Consider the following 21754-nt stretch of genomic DNA (forward strand, 5'->3'; position numbering starts at 1 on the left):
TCCCAAAGTCCACACTGGAGCCACAGCTCTACTCTGACACTACTCCAGGGTCAGTCCTTCCTTTCTGCCCACCAGAAGTCTGGGGATGCTCAGGAACACTGGTGCTTGATGTGCCCCTTCAGAGCTCTCTCCAGGGAGAGAATTAAGGTGCATTGCTAACTCCACACAGACCATCTCCATGGCAGCCTCTTCATCAGCCCTTCAAATCTTCCAGAGAAGGGACCTCAGCCCAGAAATCCCTCTCTTCTTGGTGAGTGAAGAATCCTTGCGTTATCCAATGGGTGGCAAAGGCTGTATAGAAACCATTCAGGGGGGAGGGAGGGAGAGCCACATTGGTCCTAGCAATGAGATTCGAGTTCTGTCAGCACCAGGAGGCCAGCTCTGGTAGAGGGAAGGGGCTGCTCTGTGCCTGGCCTGGAAGGCAAGTCCTCAAGTGGGCAGGTGAGTTGGCGGAACCTCTGGAAGGCAAAGACAGGCACTAAACACAGCTGAAAGGACAAAAAGTGACTTGAACCCTTCCCTACCCATCATGGGTTTCATTCAGCCAGCCAGGCCCAGCTGCAGATCTGCTCGCTAAATGCCAGAGATGTCCAAAACAAGGACAGTCAGTACTTCAGAAACCGAGGAGGATAAACTCATCTTCCAAACACTTGTCCCAAGGCAAGCACTGAGCACATGAGGTATCTAACACAGGGATAATTGAGGAAAGATCTGTCCTCCATTTGCTCCAGGCCAGGGCTAGAAAACAGGGTGAAGGAAGGTTGGTGATCAAGTACCTCCAGGTCATGCCCTCCACCAGCACAGAGCCTGTGCACAAAGGCTCTGGCTTTAACTGGGACAAGTTCATAAGGGGTTACTCTCATACCACACCATGCTGTGCAGCCTTGCCTTGCCCCTGCAGCTGTTCCCACTCCTCTCTGTGTGTGCTGGACACAGGGGTCAGGGGCCCATTGCTGTCACAACCCATTCTTGAACACTTGCAGGAGGCAGGAAATGAGAAGGATCCCGGGGGTTCAGGACTGTTTGTGAAAACTCACCCTGAAATCAAGAGCTGTGGCAGGGATAGGATGCTCATCTGGAACAATGCCTGGTTTTTTAGCTCCCTGCCTCTCCAGTGTATTGCAGGGCAACCAGCAATGCATCGCTCTGGAAGCAGGACAGACCCAGAGCACTAAGACTGATGGGAACTCCAAATTCCCAGTGATTCCCTCCATTCCAACTCTACGGCCTCAGCACAGACTGGTGAACTCAGCTGAACATAATGCTCAGGGGATCTGGAGCTTTCTCAGAGCAAGTCCTCAAGCCTCAATTAGGGGCAGCATGGAGATCATTATCCTCTCCATATAATGACCTTTTTCCTGCTGGTACTTGCAAAGAGACAGAAGAAATGAAAAAAGGGTACCAAGAGGCAGCAGCCAGCTTGGAGCAGCCCTCCAGCATGGCAGAACCTAAAAAAAACAGGTCTGTTATAGCAATTAACTCATTTAATTGATTTATTCTGGGCTCCTTCCTAATCAACCTGCAACACACAAATGATTCCACTGCAGGGCTGGAGTTCAACACAGAAGCACAGCCCATGCCCTGATGCCAGTGCACCAACCTCACCTCTCTGAGTGAGCCTTTGATGGTGGAGAGTTTGTAGACAATCCAGAGAGGGATGCAGACCATGGAGGAGAGGGCCAGCAGCCATCCCAGCGTGTCTCCCCACCATGGGTACACATATTTCTTGTTGTAAGTCAACGGCGTGTATTTGACCAAAGAAAATAGGAAGGTTGCCTGGCAAAGTGAAAGAGACCAATAAAAGAAAGAGAAAGAAAATCAACACCATGAGCAAAGAGATCTTTCTGGCAAGTACACATCTGCAGAGAGACTCATGGTAAAAAGGAGCACCTCAGGGCAGCAACAGAGGAGACATCCCTTAAGCAGGGTTTGCTGGGACAGCCCCCATGGGCAACACTGGTCATGACATCAAGGAGCTTGTCCACCAGCAAACAGCTCTGTCACAGCTGAGCCTCTCCCTGTTGTTGAGCCACACATCTGGCCCGCCCCCAAAGCTACAAGCACAAATAACAAACGGCCCCCATAGTCCAGGCCACATAACCCCCTATACATATGCACATCCCTGTGTATATATGTAGGTGTCTGTATCTCAGAGGTACACAGCTCTGCCCATCTTCCTCCCCACAGCTCTTCCTCCCGTGTCCTCACCATGCAAACAGCAGGGGTGATGAAAAGCCAGCAGTATTTGATGATGGGCCACGGCCGGTAGCCGATCATATCTTCAATGTTATCGTAGAAACGCTCAGCACCTGCAGAAGACAACAAGGATGGGATCCCTCACTGCCACCAGGGAAGGAAGGCAGCAGGGTCTGCACATCCAGGGTCCTGCTTCACCACTGTGAAGTGCAGCCAGCAGTCAGGTCAGGGAGCTCCTCAGGAGTGTGGCCAGCTTCGGTCTTTGTCCTGGACTAACTTTCTATCCTCCCAGAACAGTTCAGTAGGTCAGCAGGGCCAGCCCCTCAGCATCTCCAAGGTTAGGACCTCAGCCCAGGTTTTACCCATATCTGGTGACTGTCAAGACTGTGAGAGAGGGCTTTCCACATCTGGCCCCCAAAGCTACAAGCACAAATAACAAACGGCCCCCATAGTCCAGGCCACATAACCCCCTATACATATGCACATCCCTGTGTATATATGTAGGTGTCTGTATCTCAGAGGTACACAGCTCTGCCCATCTTCCTCCCCACAGCTCTTCCTCCCGTGTCCTCACCATGCAAACAGCAGGGGTGATGAAAAGCCAGCAGTATTTGATGATGGGCCACGGCCGGTAGCCGATCATATCTTCAATGTTATCATAGAAACGCTCAGCACCTGCAGAAGACAACAAGGATGGGATCCCTCACTGCCACCAGGGAAGGAAGGCAGCAGGGTCTGCACATCCAGGGTCCTGCTTCACCACTGTGAAGTGCAGCCAGCAGTCAGGTCAGGGAGCTCCTCAGGAGTGTGGCCAGCTTCGGTCTTTGTCCTGGACTAACTTTCTATCCTCCCAGAACAGTTCAGTAGGTCAGCAGGGCCAGCCCCTCAGCATCTCCAAGGTTAGGACCTCAGCCCAGGTTTTACCCATATCTGGTGACTGTCAAGACTGTGAGAGAGGGCTTTCAAAATGTTTGAGTCTCAAGCCCTCTGACCACAGGTTCAGAAAAGATTTTTCAGACAGCTCCATTTTCCCAAGGAAGGAGCATCTCTAAAGCAGGAGTGCATAGGAACATGCAAGGGATATCTGCCAAGCAGATCCCCCAGGATGTCCTCACACAGTGAGGAAGTCTCTGCCAGTTGAGTCCAGGGGCACCAAAGCAAAGGTTTAGATTCTACCTTGCATTACAAAGCAACTGCCAAGTTAAGCTACTGACCAAAATTTTGAGAATGAACCAGACAAGACTGTGAGAGGCCAGAGCTGTGGACCCCCCCGCCCCCCGCAGTTCATACTCACCATAGACCCAGGCAATGCAGAGAGTCTCAAAGATGGCCACAAAGAGCAGACACATGCCACTGGCAGCATAGTAATCAAAGAGCTGGAAGACATACATCCCACCCTGGGAAGGCCCAAGTGGGCAGCAAGGTGAGAGAGAGGGGAGAAGAATCAAGGCAAAGAGCTAAAGCCAGAGCAGAAAACTCAGTATCTCCCCCAGAGCTGGAGGCATCTCCCTCACTGGGAGAGTTTTACCTACAGAAAAGGCACATCCCTTGTGCCCAAGGCCCGACAGAGACATGCAAACACCCTGCTGCTCTCAGGAGTCTCTGCAACCCTTCATTTCAATGCAGGACAGCACAGCAGATGGCAACTGACTGCCAGAGATTGTGGGGATGTTTTATGAGAAGACAAAACCTAGGCAACTCTTGTAGCTGGAAGTGAGGATGGAAACCCCCCTTTAAGATATGCAATCCATCTGATTGACTTTAAAGTCCCAATTTGCAGAAGGAAATAACTGCATGCAGCCTGGTTGTTTCACTGTGCAGGTCTGCAGGGCTGCCTACAAAACAAGCCTGTGGGTAAATCCAGGTACAATGTTGCATGTACAACATCAGAGACAGCTTTTCCAAAAGTTATACCCAAATGAAAACAGAAAGTGCCAAGAGCATTCTGGCAGCATCAATCCACACATGCATATTGCTAGGCAGAGTTCAAAGTTTTAAATAAGAACAGTTTAGCTCCCAGGCAATCACAAGGGTAACACAGCGGATATCAGTATAATAGATAAGGGGTGCCCTGAGGCCTGACAAGTTTCCTTATAGTAAGTGCTCCTGTAGCTCCATTCAGGAAGAAAGATAAGGACAAGGGCACTCCCCTTCCCATGCAACAGGCTACAGCTGTAAAGGTTTTGTCTGTGTCAAGATAAATTTACAATCAAAACACAGACTGTCCAGAGCTCTAGCTATCAGTCTTGGCAGGAGAAGTATCAGGCCTGTGACTGGCACAAGGAGTAAGGGCTGGAAGGGAAAACATGAACGGCATGAGAAGGGCAGGGCAGCGTCCTGCAGGCACAGGGCAGCAGGATGGGACTCAGCAGCAAGCTGAGTCTAATATCTCACCACCCACCAGGTCCCACTCTGTCCTGTCAAGTACCATGCAGGTGGTCTGAGCCCAAAATACCTCTGTGAGCATCACCAAGCCAACCAGATATGAGAGGATGGAGACCACCAGGATGAGGGTTTCCCGGCGGTTCTTCTTGCGGAAGATGGTGGGGTACATGTCCACAAGAGCTGTCACAAGACTCTCCACGCAGACAAACTGCAAAAAGCAGAGATCCCACCTCTGTCAGCCCATCCTGACCAGCTTCCCAGCCCCACTGCCTCCCCCTCAGCCAAGCTGGAGCCTGTCCTGAAGAGACAGTGGTTTTTGTCTGGTAGGGAGTCACTCTGCTCCTGCAGCTTTACCTGGCTGTCCAGTCCCAGCAAGACAACCATCAGGAAGAAGAAGCACGCCCAGAGTGGGGAGAAGGGCAGCATGACCACAGCCCGAGGGTAGGCGATGAATGCTAGGCCAGGCCCTGCAGGGAGAAGGGCTTTCAGAGCAATGGCACAGCAGTGGCAGCAGCACAGCACAGCTGGTTCAGACCTGCCCGAGGCAGCCACCCAGCCAAGGCACAGCTTGTGGCCATGCAGCCTCTCACTCCAGTAATATCCGTGCTGTGCATAAAACTCAGGCTCCTGGAGCAGTGAAGGAGAAGCACGAAGGGAGGTAAGGGGACACAGCAACCTCTGGCTGCTTCACTGTTGCAAGGGCTGGGAGCCAGGGAAAGCTTCTGAGCCCAGGGAGCACAGCACAAGCCTGGGGATATGCCATGCAGTCACCTCAGCACCCTCCCCACAAGAGATAGCAGCTGCCTAACCCCAGCCCTCACCCTTAGAGGCAGCTTTTATTAGGCTCAAACCCACTGCATCTCAGTATTTCATGAGAGTGCACTCATTTCTCCCTGCTTTTTGGAGGCAGAGAGCAAGAGATGGGAATCTGCAGCTGCAGGCATCCCCTGGTGGCTGGGGACTCAAGTAGCAGCACCCCCACAGCCCCATCCCACCAGGGTCTTCACTCACCTGACTCAGCCACATTGGCGATGGGCACACCCTGCTCCTCTGCCATGAAGCCCAGGATGGAGAAGATGGCAAAGCCAGCCACAAAGCTGGTGCCGCTGTTGAGGAAGCACAGGGCCACACAGTCCCTGGGAGAAGGGAGAAAAGCATCAGCCAGCTATGACCCACAACTCATGGCAGCCCCCCAAGACAGCATCTGCTTTTCTGCCCCAGCCACTGTGTCTCTCCCAACCCATCTGCAGCTTGACTCAGCACCAGCAGCTGCAGAAAGATGCCCCATGATGGACAACACAGCAGGACTCCCCCAAGGGAAGCCTCATCCAAGGACAGCATAAAGATGCATTGCTCACCTAACCTCCTTGCTTGTGAGATAGTCTTCCCACACATCTAAATGCCAGGGCTTTTTTCTGATTTTTTTTCCCCTCTCTCTCCCCGGTCCCTCCTGTAGCAGCATGTAACAGTTTATTTTTGTCTGAGAAGGGAACACTTTTTTTCCCTTAATAGATTTCTTAGACCAGTTACAATCTTCTGGGTTCTCAGCACTACTAGTTATCTCCTGGTCTTTGCATTATGAGAAAAAGATAATCACAGCCATCCAATTTATTTTCTCTGATCTATTCCCTTTTGTCTCTGTTTCATCTCACTCTCATCCATCAACACTTAAAACTGAACATCTCTTATCTATGCAATTCCTTTTCACGCTTGAGTCTCCCTAGTCCTCTTGTGACTGCAACCCTGGGGACAACAATAACATTTGCAGCATCATTCTGAGATATTCTGAACCAAACTGAATGCACCCCTTCTGGCATTTCATGGCCTCCTCTGACTTTATTAAATGTTACTCTGCAAATCCAGTGTGATTTTTCTGTATCAGTCTTCAGTTGTATAGCATTTTTGGGGCTTTGTGCTCCTGCTTGCATGTTAACTAGGTCAGAGCCCCTGCATCATACAAATTCAAATCACTCCTTCCAAAGCACAGCTCCTTGCACTGTCAAGGACTGCACAGCACCCAGCACCATTGCTCTGCCTTTGCATTTGGTTTCTAAGGCTCAATGAATCTCCCAGCTGGAAAGGAAGGCCACACTCCACCAATCCCAGCTACACAATGGGAAGCCCAAGCCCGAACCTCATTTCTCCAGTTGCTATAAAGTGCCTGCTCTCCACTCAAATTATATTCTCAGTAATTTGATACAAATTCTCACATGTTTCAAATAGTTCCTGGTCCTTCCTGGTGTTTCTCCCTCTTTCCCCTGGAGGTATCCATGACAGGTCAAACCCTCCTTGGAAAGGCATGGGCTGAAAGGTGTTCTCCCATTATCTGGAAGGTGGGAAGGGGTGTCATGGTAGAGAGTAAAATGAGGGGATAGCCAGATCAAAGAGATCTCTGCAAATTTACACCTGAAAGGGAGCCAGGAAAACCTGAAGAATTCCCTTGCTGTGACAGGAACCAAGAAATGGTCAATACTGTTTGATGCCATCTTGGACCACTGCCATATGAACAATGGTTTCTACTGCCCACATCCTTCTCCAGGTCACCTGGAACAGGTGACCTGGAAATAACAAAGTCCCTGGCCTGGTATAACAAATTGGGGCACCATGCTGAAGTCCCTCTCCCCTGCTAAATCCTGGTTCTGTCTTCTTATCCAAACTAAGCCTGTAGAGCACAGGACTAAATCATTAAAACTGAGTCCATGCATGGGAAAGGCTAGTCGAAGTTTTGACACCAAAACTAAGACCAGTGTTCCTAGAAGAGCCAAACAGCATACAGGGTAAAAGCACAGCACCATGTGCAGACAGAGGTTTCTCCCCTTTCTACAGCAACTCCCAGCTGCAGTTACAGAAGGTCTTTACAACCCTTTTGCTGACCAGGCTCTGTCATCATCTCCATGTTACATATTAGACTGGGGATGCAAAGGGCTAATGTCCAAGGACATGTTGAAGGCCAGAAACAAATCCATTATCTCTACTTTTCCTACAGCTTTTTCTCTCAAAACTGAATGTGGGAGAAGGGACATGAAAAGAAACAAGTATCCTAGCCCTGTAATGGAAGTGAACTCCTAAAGTGAAGAAAGAAGCCAAGCAAGGATCATGTAGCCAGTGGTGTCCCTGGACCTTTGATGGCAACGACCACAGTTTTGAATGTAAAAGATGGGGGCAGAAGTCAGTGCCAGGAGCAACCCAATCAGCAAAGAAAGTGTGGGAAGAGAGGTGGCCTTTTCTCACACAAGCCTTTTAACCCTGGGGATGGATACACCTACAGCAAAATGAGTTTATTTTCACTGGACCACTTCAACTCAGCAGCCTGATTCTATCTGGCAACCTGGTCCATTTCTGCTCCTGCAGTCCAGCACGCAATAAACAGAAGTCACATCTGGAGGCTCATATGCACCCATATGACATAGCTCACAGGAACCCAGAGCACTGACAGCTGTGCCAGTCACCGGGTCCAAATGAACCACAGAAGGATAAATCACAAGGGGAAAGGACTCCAGTTGAGAGCCACTAGATTTCACAGTTCTGCTTTCCCTGTAGCTGCTTGTGCACCCATGTAATAATGGAGACTGTAGTGTGGGCTGGGGTCACAAAGCTAGTGAGGAAGATCTAACTTTGCAGAGTGTGGAAGAGGGGACAGACAGGCAATTCTCTTGGGTATAAAGCACAGAGAACTGGATTTGGGGAGAAAACACCTGGGAAGAGTTTTCCTATGCCTTGAGTAGAAACAAAAATCATGACATTTCCAAAGGCCATCAGCCTCCAGCAGATCCTTCATGTTCAGGGAGGGGAAGGCTCGAGGCAGCAGTTACCTGTAGCAGTTGTTATGGTATTTGTTATAGCTGCCCAGAGCTGTCAGGCATCCCAGACAAATTGCATACGAAAAGAAGATTTGAGTGCCTGCGTCCATCCAGACCTGCAAGGGAGATGCAAACACAGGTGAGAAGACAAGGCCAGCACACACACACTGCACAGATGGGAAGAGGGAGAGCCCCAAGGCTGCTGTAAGCACCAGAAAGGCCAGGGATCAGAAGGCCAGCAGGACTCTGCATTGAAACAAGCCTTTTCTAGAGGCAGGTTGTACGGTGCCAGGTTGTGCAATGCTCAGGAAAACACCCAGGGGGCTGGGTGTGCCAAAGGGATAGGATGCATCAGGAGCCTCATCCACCCAATCACATATAGCTCTTCATCCCCACCTCTTTCTTTCTTTGACAAATCTGCAGCACCCTGTGACACTCAAGAGCTTTCTAGCAAGAGGATACCAGATGAACACTTTCCATGAGGGCTGAAGGAGCCCTCTGCCACCAGAGGAGGGTACTTGATTTGGGCAAGCCTAATCTCCAACTGGCCAGTGCAGGTACACATAGCTTGTGGTGGTGGCCCTTCCCTCCAAGACCTAACGTAAATACTCCAAAATTTAAATGAAATTCCACTGGGGTAGAATACTAGAAATAAACAGAGTTGATTGCAAAAGATAGCTCCTAAAAGAACATACAAAAACTCTGTTATTCCCATGAGGCCCTTTGCTCTCACTGTCAATAACACATCCCAGGGCTCTAAGGCTGACATTTGTCAATGCCAAATTTCATCTGAAAGCCTAGCTGTGTGCAGTCACCAGTTCAGGCACTGTCCCTGCCTTCTGCAGACAACAGCAAAAGCAGGAACCAATGGTGGGGAATGAAGCAGTGACAAAGATTATTAAATAAACCTCTGTTCTCTAAGATCTTTTTTTCCTAGGGGTTTTATAAAACAGAGATAAGATGATCGTTCAACAATGCTGAAGTGTAGCCACATTTTCAAGACTAAAGAAAAGCAGAAATAAAATATTGCTGGGACAACTTTATGAGAAAAGTCTCCATGTGACTACACTCTCCTCTCCCAGAGTGGCAGTGCCAGTAAGCCCTCAACCAGCAGCCTTGCCCCAGAGCCCCTCTGAGAAGAACAAGAGCCAATGCAAAGCACCACAGTGCTTTCCAGATGTTTTGATGCCTTCAAATAACACCTGTATCTGTCAGCCAAGACCTGATGTTCTGAGGCAATGGTTGGCTAGGCAGCACCTGCCCAACCACCCCCAATGCTCAGGCCACCCTTACCAATGCATGGTTCTGCCTTTCCTCTTTCAAAGTACAATCACATGGTGACAGGTTTTGTTTTATATTTACTTCTTCTCCTTCTTGGGCTGATGACCCTTATGAAGGCATGTTACAATCCCATTAACTGCCATTTTCCCAGGAGAAATTCTGGATTTATCTCAAGGCACAGATGCACAGAATAGATCCTCTCCCTGCCCACTGCTGCAAACCCCTGCAAGGAAAGTAGGTAAAGTGCTGCTAGGGCTAGCTTTGGTGAAACTGCTCTCCCTGATTGTTCTGCAAGCCACTTGCCTAACATTCAACCCCACAACCTTGACTTAAGTCCATGGAAACCCTGGACTCTGGGTTTCAGATCAAACAGGGAATGAGATCAGCTCTCTGATTTGTAGACTGGGAAGGGACAGGTGATGAGATGGGACTGGAACAACTAATTCGAGACACTGGGAAGTCAAAAAAAGTAATTGACCTCAGTGTATTTTACTCTTTTTGGACATGAATGGGAAGATGGGTTTAGAGACAAGGTATTAATTTTTTTCAGTTCAAATACATTAGGAAAAGATCAAAGCCCTCTTTAAAATTGATTCCTAAAGCATCAGTGTGCTCTTGGGCAGTCCGGGCACAGCTCTCATTTTGGAGCTACATTTTACGCACAGCAAGGCACTAAGGTGAGCTGGACCAGCAGACACCTTTGCATCAATAATTTAAACATCTTTGCACACACTGGAATCAAGTGCTTTGTTAGGTTTGCTTTTTATTTTGCTGTTCATTGATAGAGCTCTTGTTTTCCATCAAATTTGTGCTCAAAACATACCCTCTCATGGGGTTTGTAGCTCTTGTAGCTCAATTTGTCAAGATAACAAGACTTTTGCCATTAAACTGCCTACCCCACGCCTGTCATAACATTAGACTCAGTCGATGCTTTGCAACCAGATTTAACAGTTGTCAGAAACCTCAAGGATATCAATTACCTATGAACTGCACAATAGTTAGGGAATGGGAAAAAGACAGGAACTCAGGGTCCCCACTGAGCAGAAAGCTACAGGGAAGAAGAGTCAACCAGTGTTAAATAACACATAAATCACACAAGCAAAAGAGAAATACCCCTCCGGCAGGAAAAGAACTGGTGCTTTACCAGCCATGGTGGAAGCCAAATATCAAGAGGCCAAGCTTCATTAGCTCTGTGGTTTATGACATGGCTCATTTCTAAAATGCAATGATAACCCTGACTTGTGTAGCAGAGACCGGCATGGGGTCTGTGGGCTCCTCCCTTCACTGCCTGCTCTGCCCAGTCTCACACCTGTGGGGTGCACACCTGGCTGTGTGGGAGGCCAGCCCCAAAGGGATATCTTTAGGGAATACAGGACCTCCCTTAACATATGCTCCTGTTTGAAGCAAGGCAGCCTGTTGTTGAAACCATAAATAAAGCTAAGTTTGACTTGCAGAGCTTATGGTCCTACTTAGCATGACTGTGAACACCAGCTCAGGCTGCCTGCACATTATTTCGGGCATTAAAAGCTTACTGCAGCTCTTGGGCCAAAGACAAGAGACATCTACAACCTTCCCTGTTTCCTTGCAATTCCCAACTGCTTCCCCCAAATTTCTTGGTGGGGTGGCAAAGGACTACCACAGGACTGATGCCATGTGTGCTCCTGACCCACTGGTGATGGGGTCAAGCAGCAGCAGCAAGTCCCAGAACTGTGGGGTCACTGGGAGTGGAAAGGGTCCAGCCTCCTCCAGCAGCACCAGTGCCCATCCAGCCCCACAAGGCTCATGGGGGCTACACAGACCATTCACTTCAGCCAACAGCAACTCAAACATTTTCTCCCCAGCCTGCTGCCTGTGCTCATTTCTCTCCCTGTAGTGACTCAGAGAAATGCTTTTTTTTCAGCTGTTCCCAGACCAGTCTGACTAAAAGGCCTCGCAGGGTCAGGCAGGGCTCTCTTTCCACTGCAGATAAAAGCATCCTGCTGTTCTCTGGCCACTGCTCCCAAAGAGACTGGTAAAGTTTATCCTGTTCAGATTTTGCTGGCATATTGGCAGAATGGGTATTTTGATTTAATGATTGCATTTTTCTAAGCCATCCATTTTATTTAATTCATAATTCAAATTCTTTGAACATGTTTTTTGGTCCAGTTTGCAATAGCCTCCTACTCTGTTTTTAGCTAAAACCTTTACATCTGAGCTGCAGTTATTCAAGATGGTTATGACCATTCCTCTGTCTCTTAATTTTCTCAGCAATATTCACTTTATTACATGTACTGGAATTTAATAGCTCCCAGTACTGAAACAGGTCCTTCCTTAGGAAGTTCTCAAAGCACTTTACAAATAACAGCAAGACCACTTTCAAGCAAAACGTTATTGAACCCCAGTGAGTGCCATACATCAAATATAGGTGGCATGCTGAGAAGCACTGAACTGTCCCCATCAGCAAGCAGAGACAGCACAGCACGGAGCGGGTACATGCTGTGTGGAGGGTCACACTTGGTGCAATGCATAGCAGAGAGCAAAACCCAGCCAAGTCTTGAGCTACAGTTCAAGCAGCATTTCTTTTGGTCACAGCATCACGGCTCACGAGTCAGCCTGTGACGCTGGCACTACCCACAGCCACCCACTGCACCACACAAACACAGAAAGGGACATGGTGACTCCTAAGGTTTTACTGCAAGACTCCCAGGGCTCGATTTCCAGCACATTGACATTCCCCTTCACCCAGGACTGGCCCACAGTCCCCAGCCCGAAGATGAAACCCACATCCCACCGTGCTGCACCAGCACAGAGCTGAGGGCAATGCTTCCCCCATCCCCATTCACCCAGCAGAGAGGAGACAAGGAATGGGTCACTGGCATTTGTAAAGTGTTCCTGTTCCATTTGCCCAGCATCATGTTCCCAATCTCAGAGCCCCATCTGCTTGGAAAATTCTCCTCGGGAGTGAGGAACAGGGGCTTTGTTCCCTAGTTAATCTCCCTCTGCCAGCACTCAAGGCCCGCACAATGCCCTGCCCGAGAACACTGACCTCATCTTATCCCCACACCTCAGGACACCTGGAGGCCTGGAGGGACATTTTGCCCTCCCACCACCGGGGTTACTTTAAACAGCAAAAGAAAACAAACAGGTTTGTGGTTCGTCCCACGGACCGCAGCTGCCTGCCCCGGGGGTGCAAAGGGGCGAGCGGTGCTCCGGGGGACGCTCCTTTCTGCCTGGGAAGCCGGGCTTTATGGCCCTTCCCGCCCTGTCGCTTGCGGGCAGACAGACAGACAGACAGCTTTATTGCTTCCTGCTATGTCAGCGCTGAGATCAGGCTCAGCAGGGCTGCACGGCCGGGTCCCGTGGCAGCAAGGCTGGCAACAGGCGTGGGACAAGGAGGCGGAGGAAATGCAGCCCCACGGGGATGCATTGCTCCAGCGAGGCCGGATTCCAGCCCCCAGCCCCTCTGGCACGCTGTGGGAGCACCAAGCCGTCCCTCCCAGCTGCCCGGTGCCTGCCCTCTGTGCCCAGGGCGGAGCGGGAGCAGTGGCCGGGCCCGCAGCCCCTCAGCCAGGACAAGCAGAGGCCTGGCGGGGGACGTGTCCGCACGGGGCCCAGCGGGAGCTGCTCCGCACCGAAACAAACACGCGCCTGCGGAAGGGGAAAGCTGTGCAAACCCAGCACGCTGGGTCAGGACCCCGGCCTGCTGGGACAACAATAAATACGGGGAACAAATAATATTTAGGAGGCCTGTGGTCGCCCTCTCCTCTCACAGGGAAGCAGCAGCGTTTGCTGGCCATGGAGCAGCAGCAGGAAGGGCCTGAATTTGGGGCTCTGACCCCTTCCCAGCGTGGCTTCAGGGGCCCATGGTTAACCCAGCGGGTCCTAGCCCTGCAAGATGCACATATCTCTCATCCTCCCTGTGGTGGCTGGAGGGGTTTATCCTCAGCTCAGCATTGGCTGTGAGAGCTGCCCTGGTCCAAACCATGGCCTCAGCATTCCCCCTCTGCAGCCACAGGCCCCCCACTGGGGGCATCTTCTCTTGCCTTCCCTCTCTGTCCTGTCTGATGGGAAACAAGAGCCATGAGGGAAATCTGCAGGGCAAACACTCCAAAAACCAATCCTCAGGGAAATAGGTGAAAGAAAATGAGAGATATGTAGGGAAGGATATTGAGAAATAAATGCCCAAATCTGCTGACTATTGGCAGGTCCAGTGCGTGCTTCCCTGCCCCAGGACTGGGATACAGCCCCCAAATTCAGGGGCCTTCAGCACATCTGGGATGGGTGGAAAGCAACTTATCACAGAAGCTTCTTTCTTTATATAAAGACTGGATAAAGTACAAGCAAATACAGCATGGTGGGTGTTTTCTGGAAATTTCAAGAGGAAAACAAGAGTGGCAGGCTTTGAGAAACATTTGCTTCTTTTCCAGAGAGACACAAACTCTGAGCACAACTTCTCCATTCTCACTCAGCATTAAGCCTAAGGAAATTTAGCTAAGACTTGATACCAGAGTGAAAGGAGACTTACATTTCTCCTCTTTAAAACAAACCCAAACACAAGAGACAGTCCTTTCTGCATCAGCCCTACCCATCCTCTCTTTATATCTGCTGTCTAAACAGTGACTGGCAGTGATATGAAAGCTTCAATCAACAGAAAGCCTGACAGCATGAAAAAAAATTCTTTTAATGACAAGTTTTACACACTCAAATCTTAGTTCTACTCTGAATTCCTCTCATTTCATCTTCTCACTGGTGGATCCTACTATGCATCCCTCTCCTTAATCACATTCATAAATTTCCAGCATTTCCTGCTTAATAAAACAATTTATAAAACCAATAAATGCAAAGGGTGAAGTGATCAAAAGTACAAGTGAAGGATGACCTCAAGACCTTCCGTTGGTCCACACTGTGAAACACACAGGATGCATCTGGAGCACAGCAATGCAGTCAAGAAGTGAGAAAAGACTTTGGACCTAGTTATGACTGACAAGATAACATCATAATATTAAATAATCTACATATTTCAAAAATTAGCTATGAGCTCATTTTTTAGATTTTTTTTTTTTTGTTTGGGGACATGCAGTTCAAAATAGATTATCTCTTTGGTGGTTTTGCTGTTATCTGCTCATATTTGAGCATAACTGGCCTTCCTTATCAACACCTCAGTTTGGCAGTTCTCTGTATGGTCTGATCTACCTATCAACTGCAATTCATTTACCATTTTAATTATAGGCATTTCACAGATTGAGGAAATGAAGATGCAGGAAGATTTAGGGCACTTCAGAGCCAGAAGAGACCATTACCAATCAGCTCGACTGAGCTCTCATAGACAGGATTTCCCAGTTCTGTCCAAGGTCACTTGTCAGGTGGAAAGCAATGATTTCCACACACCAGCCTGATATTCTGACATTTAATCACATCTCAGCTGTTGCTACTCCCCTGGTAGAATCTGATAAATAATTCATACCCTCTTTTCACGTAGTTTTTCATATACTTTAGAGGAGCTTGGATTTTGTCCCCTTGCATATTGTTTGCCCTTTGTTTAAACCTCCCCTTGAGATGCCTTCTCATAAGGCTCAGATTGGAGAGGTCATTTTTTTTTTTTTTTTTAATTTCCAAAATCCCTTCCCAAGCACTAAAGAATATTCCATTTTTCAAGGCAGTACAGAATTGCTGGTAAACAATTACAGCTCACTGTCCTTTGAGCACAAATTAATTATAATCAACTTGGTCCCCATGGGCTGGCAGGAGTCACACCACAGTCCCTGCACAGACAGGGGGGCACAGCCACACACATATGTGGGGCTTGGGGCACTAACCCTTCCCTCTCTGATGGGAAGACACAAAAGACTCAAGTCCTGCTACACAGTTCAGTAGGATGGTTAAAACACTCTAGAGGAAGACAACCATCACTGCCAAATCCTGCTTTTCTCTCTCAGAAGTAAAGCATTCATCAGAGAATGTGGAATGGAGAGGGAGAAGCAAGTTTTCCTCCCTTGCTTCAGCAGTTTTTCTCCTCTTGTTCAGAGCCACCCTCTTACTTTGAAGGGTTACTCTGCCTTTCTGCCAGCATTTTCTAGGCTGGAAGGAAGATCTGCTTCTAAAGCACAGGCTGCAATTGAAAAAGTTTGCCAGGACAGACCTAATGAGGACACAGCTAGAACCAGCCTTGTCATGCCTGAGGAGGCCGAGTTCAGTCCCCTGGGCAACACAGCCACGGTAACAACAGCACTTGGCATAAGAGAAGGAGCACCACTCAAAAATATTATTTCATTTCAGAAGCCTCTTGCACCTCATCAGTGCAAACAGAGACACAGTCACAGCAAACACAGACCTGTTCTCACACCTTTCCATGCTTTTCTGGACCTCCATGCTGATGGAGCAGCTGCCCTACCCACCTGCCATACATCCACCAGCTTATTGTTCCCATTTGCAAAAGTGATAACTGAGGCAGCACTGGTGCTAGACCAGAAAGAGTTAATAGGGTTACTAAGGGTTTTGCTGGCCTATTTTCCAGGCAGGCACCCCTTAATCTCCTTTGGAAACACCTTCACACAAAGGCTGGTACAGTAGCTCAGCTGGAGCCAGGATTTAACATGGAAGAACTTGTCCCAAAGAGATTAAAAGCAGCAGTCAGGTGCTGACCCTCCTGTCAAACAGGCAGGAATTTCTCACCAGGGATGGAAGGAGAGAAAGGCAGCCAGGTCCCAGGGATTGATGCTGCAGCATGCCATGGTTCCCATCATCCATGCACCTGGCATGCTTCCCAAGGAAGATGGAGCAAATGTGCCAGGAGAGCAGGGCTCATCCCCATAAGCTGCCAGCACAATGCAAAGTGGCACCCCATGCACTGTCTGGCTCCATAGCAGAGGAGCCTCCCCAGGAAATGGGAGGGATAGCTTGCACCACTCATGAGAAAGGATTAAATCCCACTGCCCGTTCCCCTGAGCAATTCAGACTCAACTCAGACAGGAACAGCAGAGGAGCCTCCCCAGGAAACAGGAGTTTGCACCACTCATGAGAAAGGATTAAATCCCACTGCCCGTTCCCCTGAGCAATTCAGACTCAACTCAGACAGGAAAATATGGGAACAGCACTGGAGGAAAAGAGAGCAGAGACTGTGAGAAAAGACATCAGTATCACAGCTCTGCCTTACAGAGAGGCAAAAGAGGGGTCAGAAAGTAGAAACTGGAAGGAAGAGAGTAGGAAAACCAAAAGGAGAGAGTGAGGGCTGCCAGAGGAATCCATGCAAGCACAGCTTAGCTGTTCATTCCCCCCCATTCCACCTTACCTGAGGATCTCCAAGGCGACTGATGTCTGGATAAAGATAAAAGAGGATTCCCTGGGATGCCCCAGGTAAGGAGACTCCCCTGATCAGCAGAACAATCAGCATGATGTATGGGAACGTGGCAGTGAAATATACCACCTGGGAGGAGCAGGAAGGGACAAGTGTGAGAGAGCAGCATGGGCCAGAGCACACAGCGCCAGCCAGTGGCACAGCACTGAGCCCTGGGCTGGGAGAGGAGGGCAGGGAACATCAAGGTGCTTTGCTGAGCACCTTGATGTCTCCTGCAGTAGAAAGAAACACATTTTAAAATGCATTCAGGAAACTTATGACATGCTATTGCATGTCTGGAGGCAGAGAAAATCTTTCTAGTCCTAGAGCAATCCAGACCCTGAGCCAGGCTGTCAGCAGACTGGAGTCAGAGTGGGTTTTCTGAAGCCAGTGGTGTAATATCTGCATGCATCAGGGAAGGACCTGCCCCCAGTATCCATCTTCACATCCCTACTCCAAACAGAGTCTGAGTGACACACAGTCTCTTCTCCATAGTGTTTAGTGGCAAGGGTGAAGGGGTGTGCAGGTAATGCCTTGAAACATGATTGCCACTGAAGGACCACCAGGGACAATGCTGGGGGTCCCCAGCTCAGGGCTGGAACTGGCAAAGGGGTTCTGCCCAGCCCTTCCCACTGCAGTGACTCTCAGCACTGCCTCTGAGGGACCTCATCATGGGCATTTCAGGCAGAGCAGGGCTGCAAGTCTCAGAATTGCCACTAAGAATGCAGACCCAGCAGGACCTTGAACCCATGTCCTCTTGCTTTTTGTGTCACTAGCCCCATGAGCATTGCAGACACGCTCAGGCAGCGTTAAAACCACTTTGCTCTAGCAAAGGAGCTACATCCCTTGGGGGAAAGCTGGAAACCAATATCAGAGAATCCTTTCAGGGACTTCACCTCTGGTGAATGTGACACTCAGTTTGGGGACTACCAGGGTACTTTCAGGATTGGTCAGGGTAACTGCTGTAGCATGCCACATTGACACCACATTGCAGTCTGTTTCCCACACAAAATGATATTGAGAGCTCATGCAACCTCCTCAACAATTCAAGTAATGTGATTAATCCTTTTGCATTGCTTCCACACCTTAAAGAATTATTGGCCACCTTGAGAAGAGGTTGTTCATTATCATGCTAGGCCAAAAAAAATAAATGTTGTTTCTTCAGGTTTTTTCCTGTGTGGACGTGCTGAGCAAGGACTTGCATCAGCATGCTTCACCTGAACGCTACCCTACAGCTCTTTTCTCAGCTCTGGCAGTTGTGCACTGGAGAGCTCATCTCTGGAGAAAGTGCAAAATGTAATGATGTGAAATAACCCATTTCTCACACATGCCCATCCATCCAGAATAAGTTGCTTTAAAATCCTAAATCCCACCATCTCTTAGCAGGAGTTACCAGCTGTGACTCATCTTTGGTGATTTCTGCGTTGGGGGACATCCTACTGAGAACAGGCATATGATTTCCCTGGACAGTATGACCACTTCTGCTCTGCCCCTGGGTAATCTTTATGATCTGAGCAGTAATTCAAAACGAGATTTTGTTTTCTGGATCCACTCTGATAGATTCCATCTGAATAAAGCAATGTCCAAAGCACCTGATTCTGTGAGTCCTCCCCTAAGTCAGGACACACACCCTCCAGTCATTCAGTTTTGTATTGTAGGACAGGATTTGAAAGATAACCCATCCTTGAAAAAAACCCAATACTAGACTATTATCTCTGTCTGCAACTCCAGGTTTTCTATGCATTTCACATGGCCTGCTCTATGTATCTCAGCAGACAACACTGACACAGAGATCAGTGAAAAATACCTCCTTGCTGAGGCTCTGCATTGCCTGAGCTATCTGGTGCAGGTTAGTCCCTCTGAATGTGCATCCTGAACACTGTAGACACCAAGGACAGGATCCTTCAGTAAGTAAATTCCCTACAGTCTCAAATTTTCAAGAAGCCTTTGATTTAGAGCTGTACAGTGACAGGAAATCAAATCTGCAGGTCCTGCAAGTTTAACCATCATCGCTGTATTTAGCACACAACCAAAGTCTTCCTTCAGGAAATAATGGGATGCAAGTCTAAGCTTTCTCAGCCCATGAAAGCAAGACTAAAAACAACAATCGTAAAAGCAATTAATTGTCTTTTAACCTTAGTGCATGTTCTTCCAGGATGCCAGGTTGCACATTGGCTTAATCTCTAAATAACATCAGTTTTAGGAGCTCAGGGCACAAACTGGTATTTTTCTGGCATATGATTTGGATTCATGTTTTGATAACATCCTATGTGCTTTACAGCCTGTGTGAATTTCTGTGTTAAGCTTTTCACTCCACAGTCACTCACACCTCCACCGAGACCAGAGACCTGAATTTGGAGAATGTTTTGCTGGATTAATATTGCCAAACTTCTAACAATAGGAACATCTGGATCCAATGAGATATTACTCAGTGCTTGGCTCAGACCCAATATTTTTTATTTTTTGGGCATTGTTAGCACTTACATCACTAGGAACCTTGCCGGGATCAGTGTGATCATTCTGTCACATGCTGCTCAACAACATCCAGGGTTTTATTTGAATCTGATCCACATGCCTCAGCAAAGTGGTTCCATCTGTGACAACCTCCTGCCTGTGGGAGTGCTCCTGGGGTCAGTCCCTGTGCTGGAGGATCAGAACCACTGCTGATCCGAGTAGGGTGATTTCAGATCAAGGTGTTGACCCTCCACAGGCAAATCCTCAGAATTAAGGAATATTCCTTTCCCAGTGGGGTTATATTCCTACAGCCATCATTTTTAGTCAGATTATTAAATACTTGGAGGGTTGATAAACCTATGGGCACTGTTGCTTCAATGACAGAAGGTTTCTGTTTTCAAGATTTCACTATCACTAGTACTTTTTTGCTAAAAATCACTTGCATCTTACCAAGAACTTGTATGTAAAATATATGGAATCTGTTCTCAGGACTTCCCACACTAAATGTAGTGGCTGTATCTTCGTATCATATTTGCTGTTATTAGACTGCCTCTGTTTTCTTTTACCAGGCCACCACAGCTAGCAGTTGCTCTTTTCTTCTAATTTTATTCCATGGAAACCAGAAAATATCACCCCTGCAAGCTGTTTGATTTCCCTGTCATGTTTCATAATCCCAGACCATTCTGGAAGCAAGAGAAACTGCTAACATCCATGCCATCAACTTGATAGAAATGGGTGCAGCTAAAGTTTACACCCCATCACACATGATGGCTTGTTCAAGACATGCAGAGAAGACACCATTTAGGAAATACACTAAACGTTTTCATTTCCATCTGTTCTTGCTGGCTCCAGACTAGTCTAGCTGGGAATGGGGTCAGGAGGCAGTAGCAGAAACTAAGTAATGGGGTCAGTGCAAATCAGAGTGGCACACTCTGTAACAGACAGCATGGAATGGAGCTGGACAGTGACACCAGTTTTTTCCCAAAAACATTAAAAGAAATAACTCTGGGGTGACTGCTGTGGGGATAGAAAAAGGAGACCTTTACTGCTGGAGAACATGAGCAACTGCAGGAAGAGCTGGGACAAACAGAAAGCATAAAAGGACAGCTCCTATGGTGCTGAGGCAGAGAGGGCTTGGGGGCCATCATGGTTACCTTTTTTAATATCTGATTTTGAAGATTTTCCAGTAGAGGCAAAAACCTGCTGCTTGCTCATGCTGTGGTGGGAAGGAAACATGCAACCACCCCAGACAGAGGAAGACTGCAGGGTTTCCTCAGCCTGTGGATGGAGAAGGACTAGATGGGGATATACACCTTGGAAGTTGATGATCTGAGATGCCTCGGTGCTCCCATCCTTTCCTACCCAAAAACACAGATCCTGGCTCACACTCCTGCTCCACATTGAGCCCTACAGGCTCCCCCCAGCTTATGCAGACAGTGGTTCCCAGGGGACCTCAAGGACCTCTCTGAACCTGTAAAAGCTGAGTTAAACCAGTGCCGTGACCAAGGGAAGAGGCTTGGCCTGAACCAAGGACTCACCTTGCCTGTGGATTTGACCCCTTTCCAAATGCAGAAGTAGCAGATGATCCAAGCCAGCAAGAGACACAGAGCCAGCTCCCAGCGGAGACCACCCAGGTGCTGGATGCCATCAGAAATCTTTAGCACTCGCCTCCTGCATTGGGGGGAAGCAAAGAAACATGCAGGGGTCACTGATGCTGGCCACTAATATTCCCAACACCATGCTGGTTCTCACCTCCTCAGTGCCTGATGGCTTTAGGGAGAAAAGCTGTCTTACTAACAAGGTTCAGGTCTGAGCTGAAAGCCTCAGAGAAATTAAGCAGTGATCTTCTCTAAAAAATACTGCCAGCCTGGCAGGTCACACATGCACACACAATGTTCACCTACTTTTCTGACACGCTGCAATCCTCACAGTCAGGGGTACGCTGCACTTACCATGCAGAATCCATCATGACCACCCAAGAAGCAGTGCTGTCCCACTCCTTCTCCACAGCACACTTCTCTCTTTTGAGGCAGCCACATAACTGACCTCAGGACACAGAGCAGCACAGCATCTCATTCTGTGACTAAGACCCAACCATGAGCACCATAATCCCCACTGCACAGTCAGGTGAGGCCACCTAGAGCATCCTCTTGCAGCCAGTGTGGACATAAAATCCTGGCCTCTGTGGACCTTGGTACAAATGAGGTCAGATAATAACAGCCTTTCCATGTCATGTGTGTGACAAATCTTCCTCATCACTTACAAAAATGAGGACTCATCCTCCTCTATCTCCTACACCACACACTTGAACTCGAGTGTGAACCAG

General features: G+C 48.5%; 1 protein-coding gene across 1 annotated transcript in view; it reads right to left on the bottom strand.

Moving 5' to 3' along the window:
• Positions 1-321: 321 nt before the first annotated feature.
• LOC121332786 (sodium- and chloride-dependent GABA transporter 2) overlaps positions 322-21754 on the bottom strand; it is a 31511-nt gene continuing 10078 nt past the window's right edge. Inside the window, exons 7-16 of the mRNA XM_041398586.1 lie at positions 20967-21099; positions 16930-17064; positions 8394-8497; positions 5593-5717; positions 4936-5048; positions 4652-4789; positions 3491-3593; positions 2771-2871; positions 1606-1776; positions 322-458 (exon numbers count right to left, since the gene is read on the bottom strand). Of these exons, the coding sequence (XP_041254520.1) occupies positions 339-458; positions 1606-1776; positions 2771-2871; positions 3491-3593; positions 4652-4789; positions 4936-5048; positions 5593-5717; positions 8394-8497; positions 16930-17064; positions 20967-21099 (1243 nt within the window). The 3' untranslated portion in view covers positions 322-338. The remainder of the gene's footprint in view (positions 459-1605; positions 1777-2770; positions 2872-3490; positions 3594-4651; positions 4790-4935; positions 5049-5592; positions 5718-8393; positions 8498-16929; positions 17065-20966; positions 21100-21754) is intronic.

Source organism: Onychostruthus taczanowskii, unplaced genomic scaffold (genome assembly GCF_017590055.1).
Source record: "Onychostruthus taczanowskii isolate IOZ18803 unplaced genomic scaffold, ASM1759005v1 scaffold15, whole genome shotgun sequence".
Taxonomy (NCBI): Eukaryota; Metazoa; Chordata; class Aves; order Passeriformes; family Passeridae; genus Onychostruthus; species Onychostruthus taczanowskii.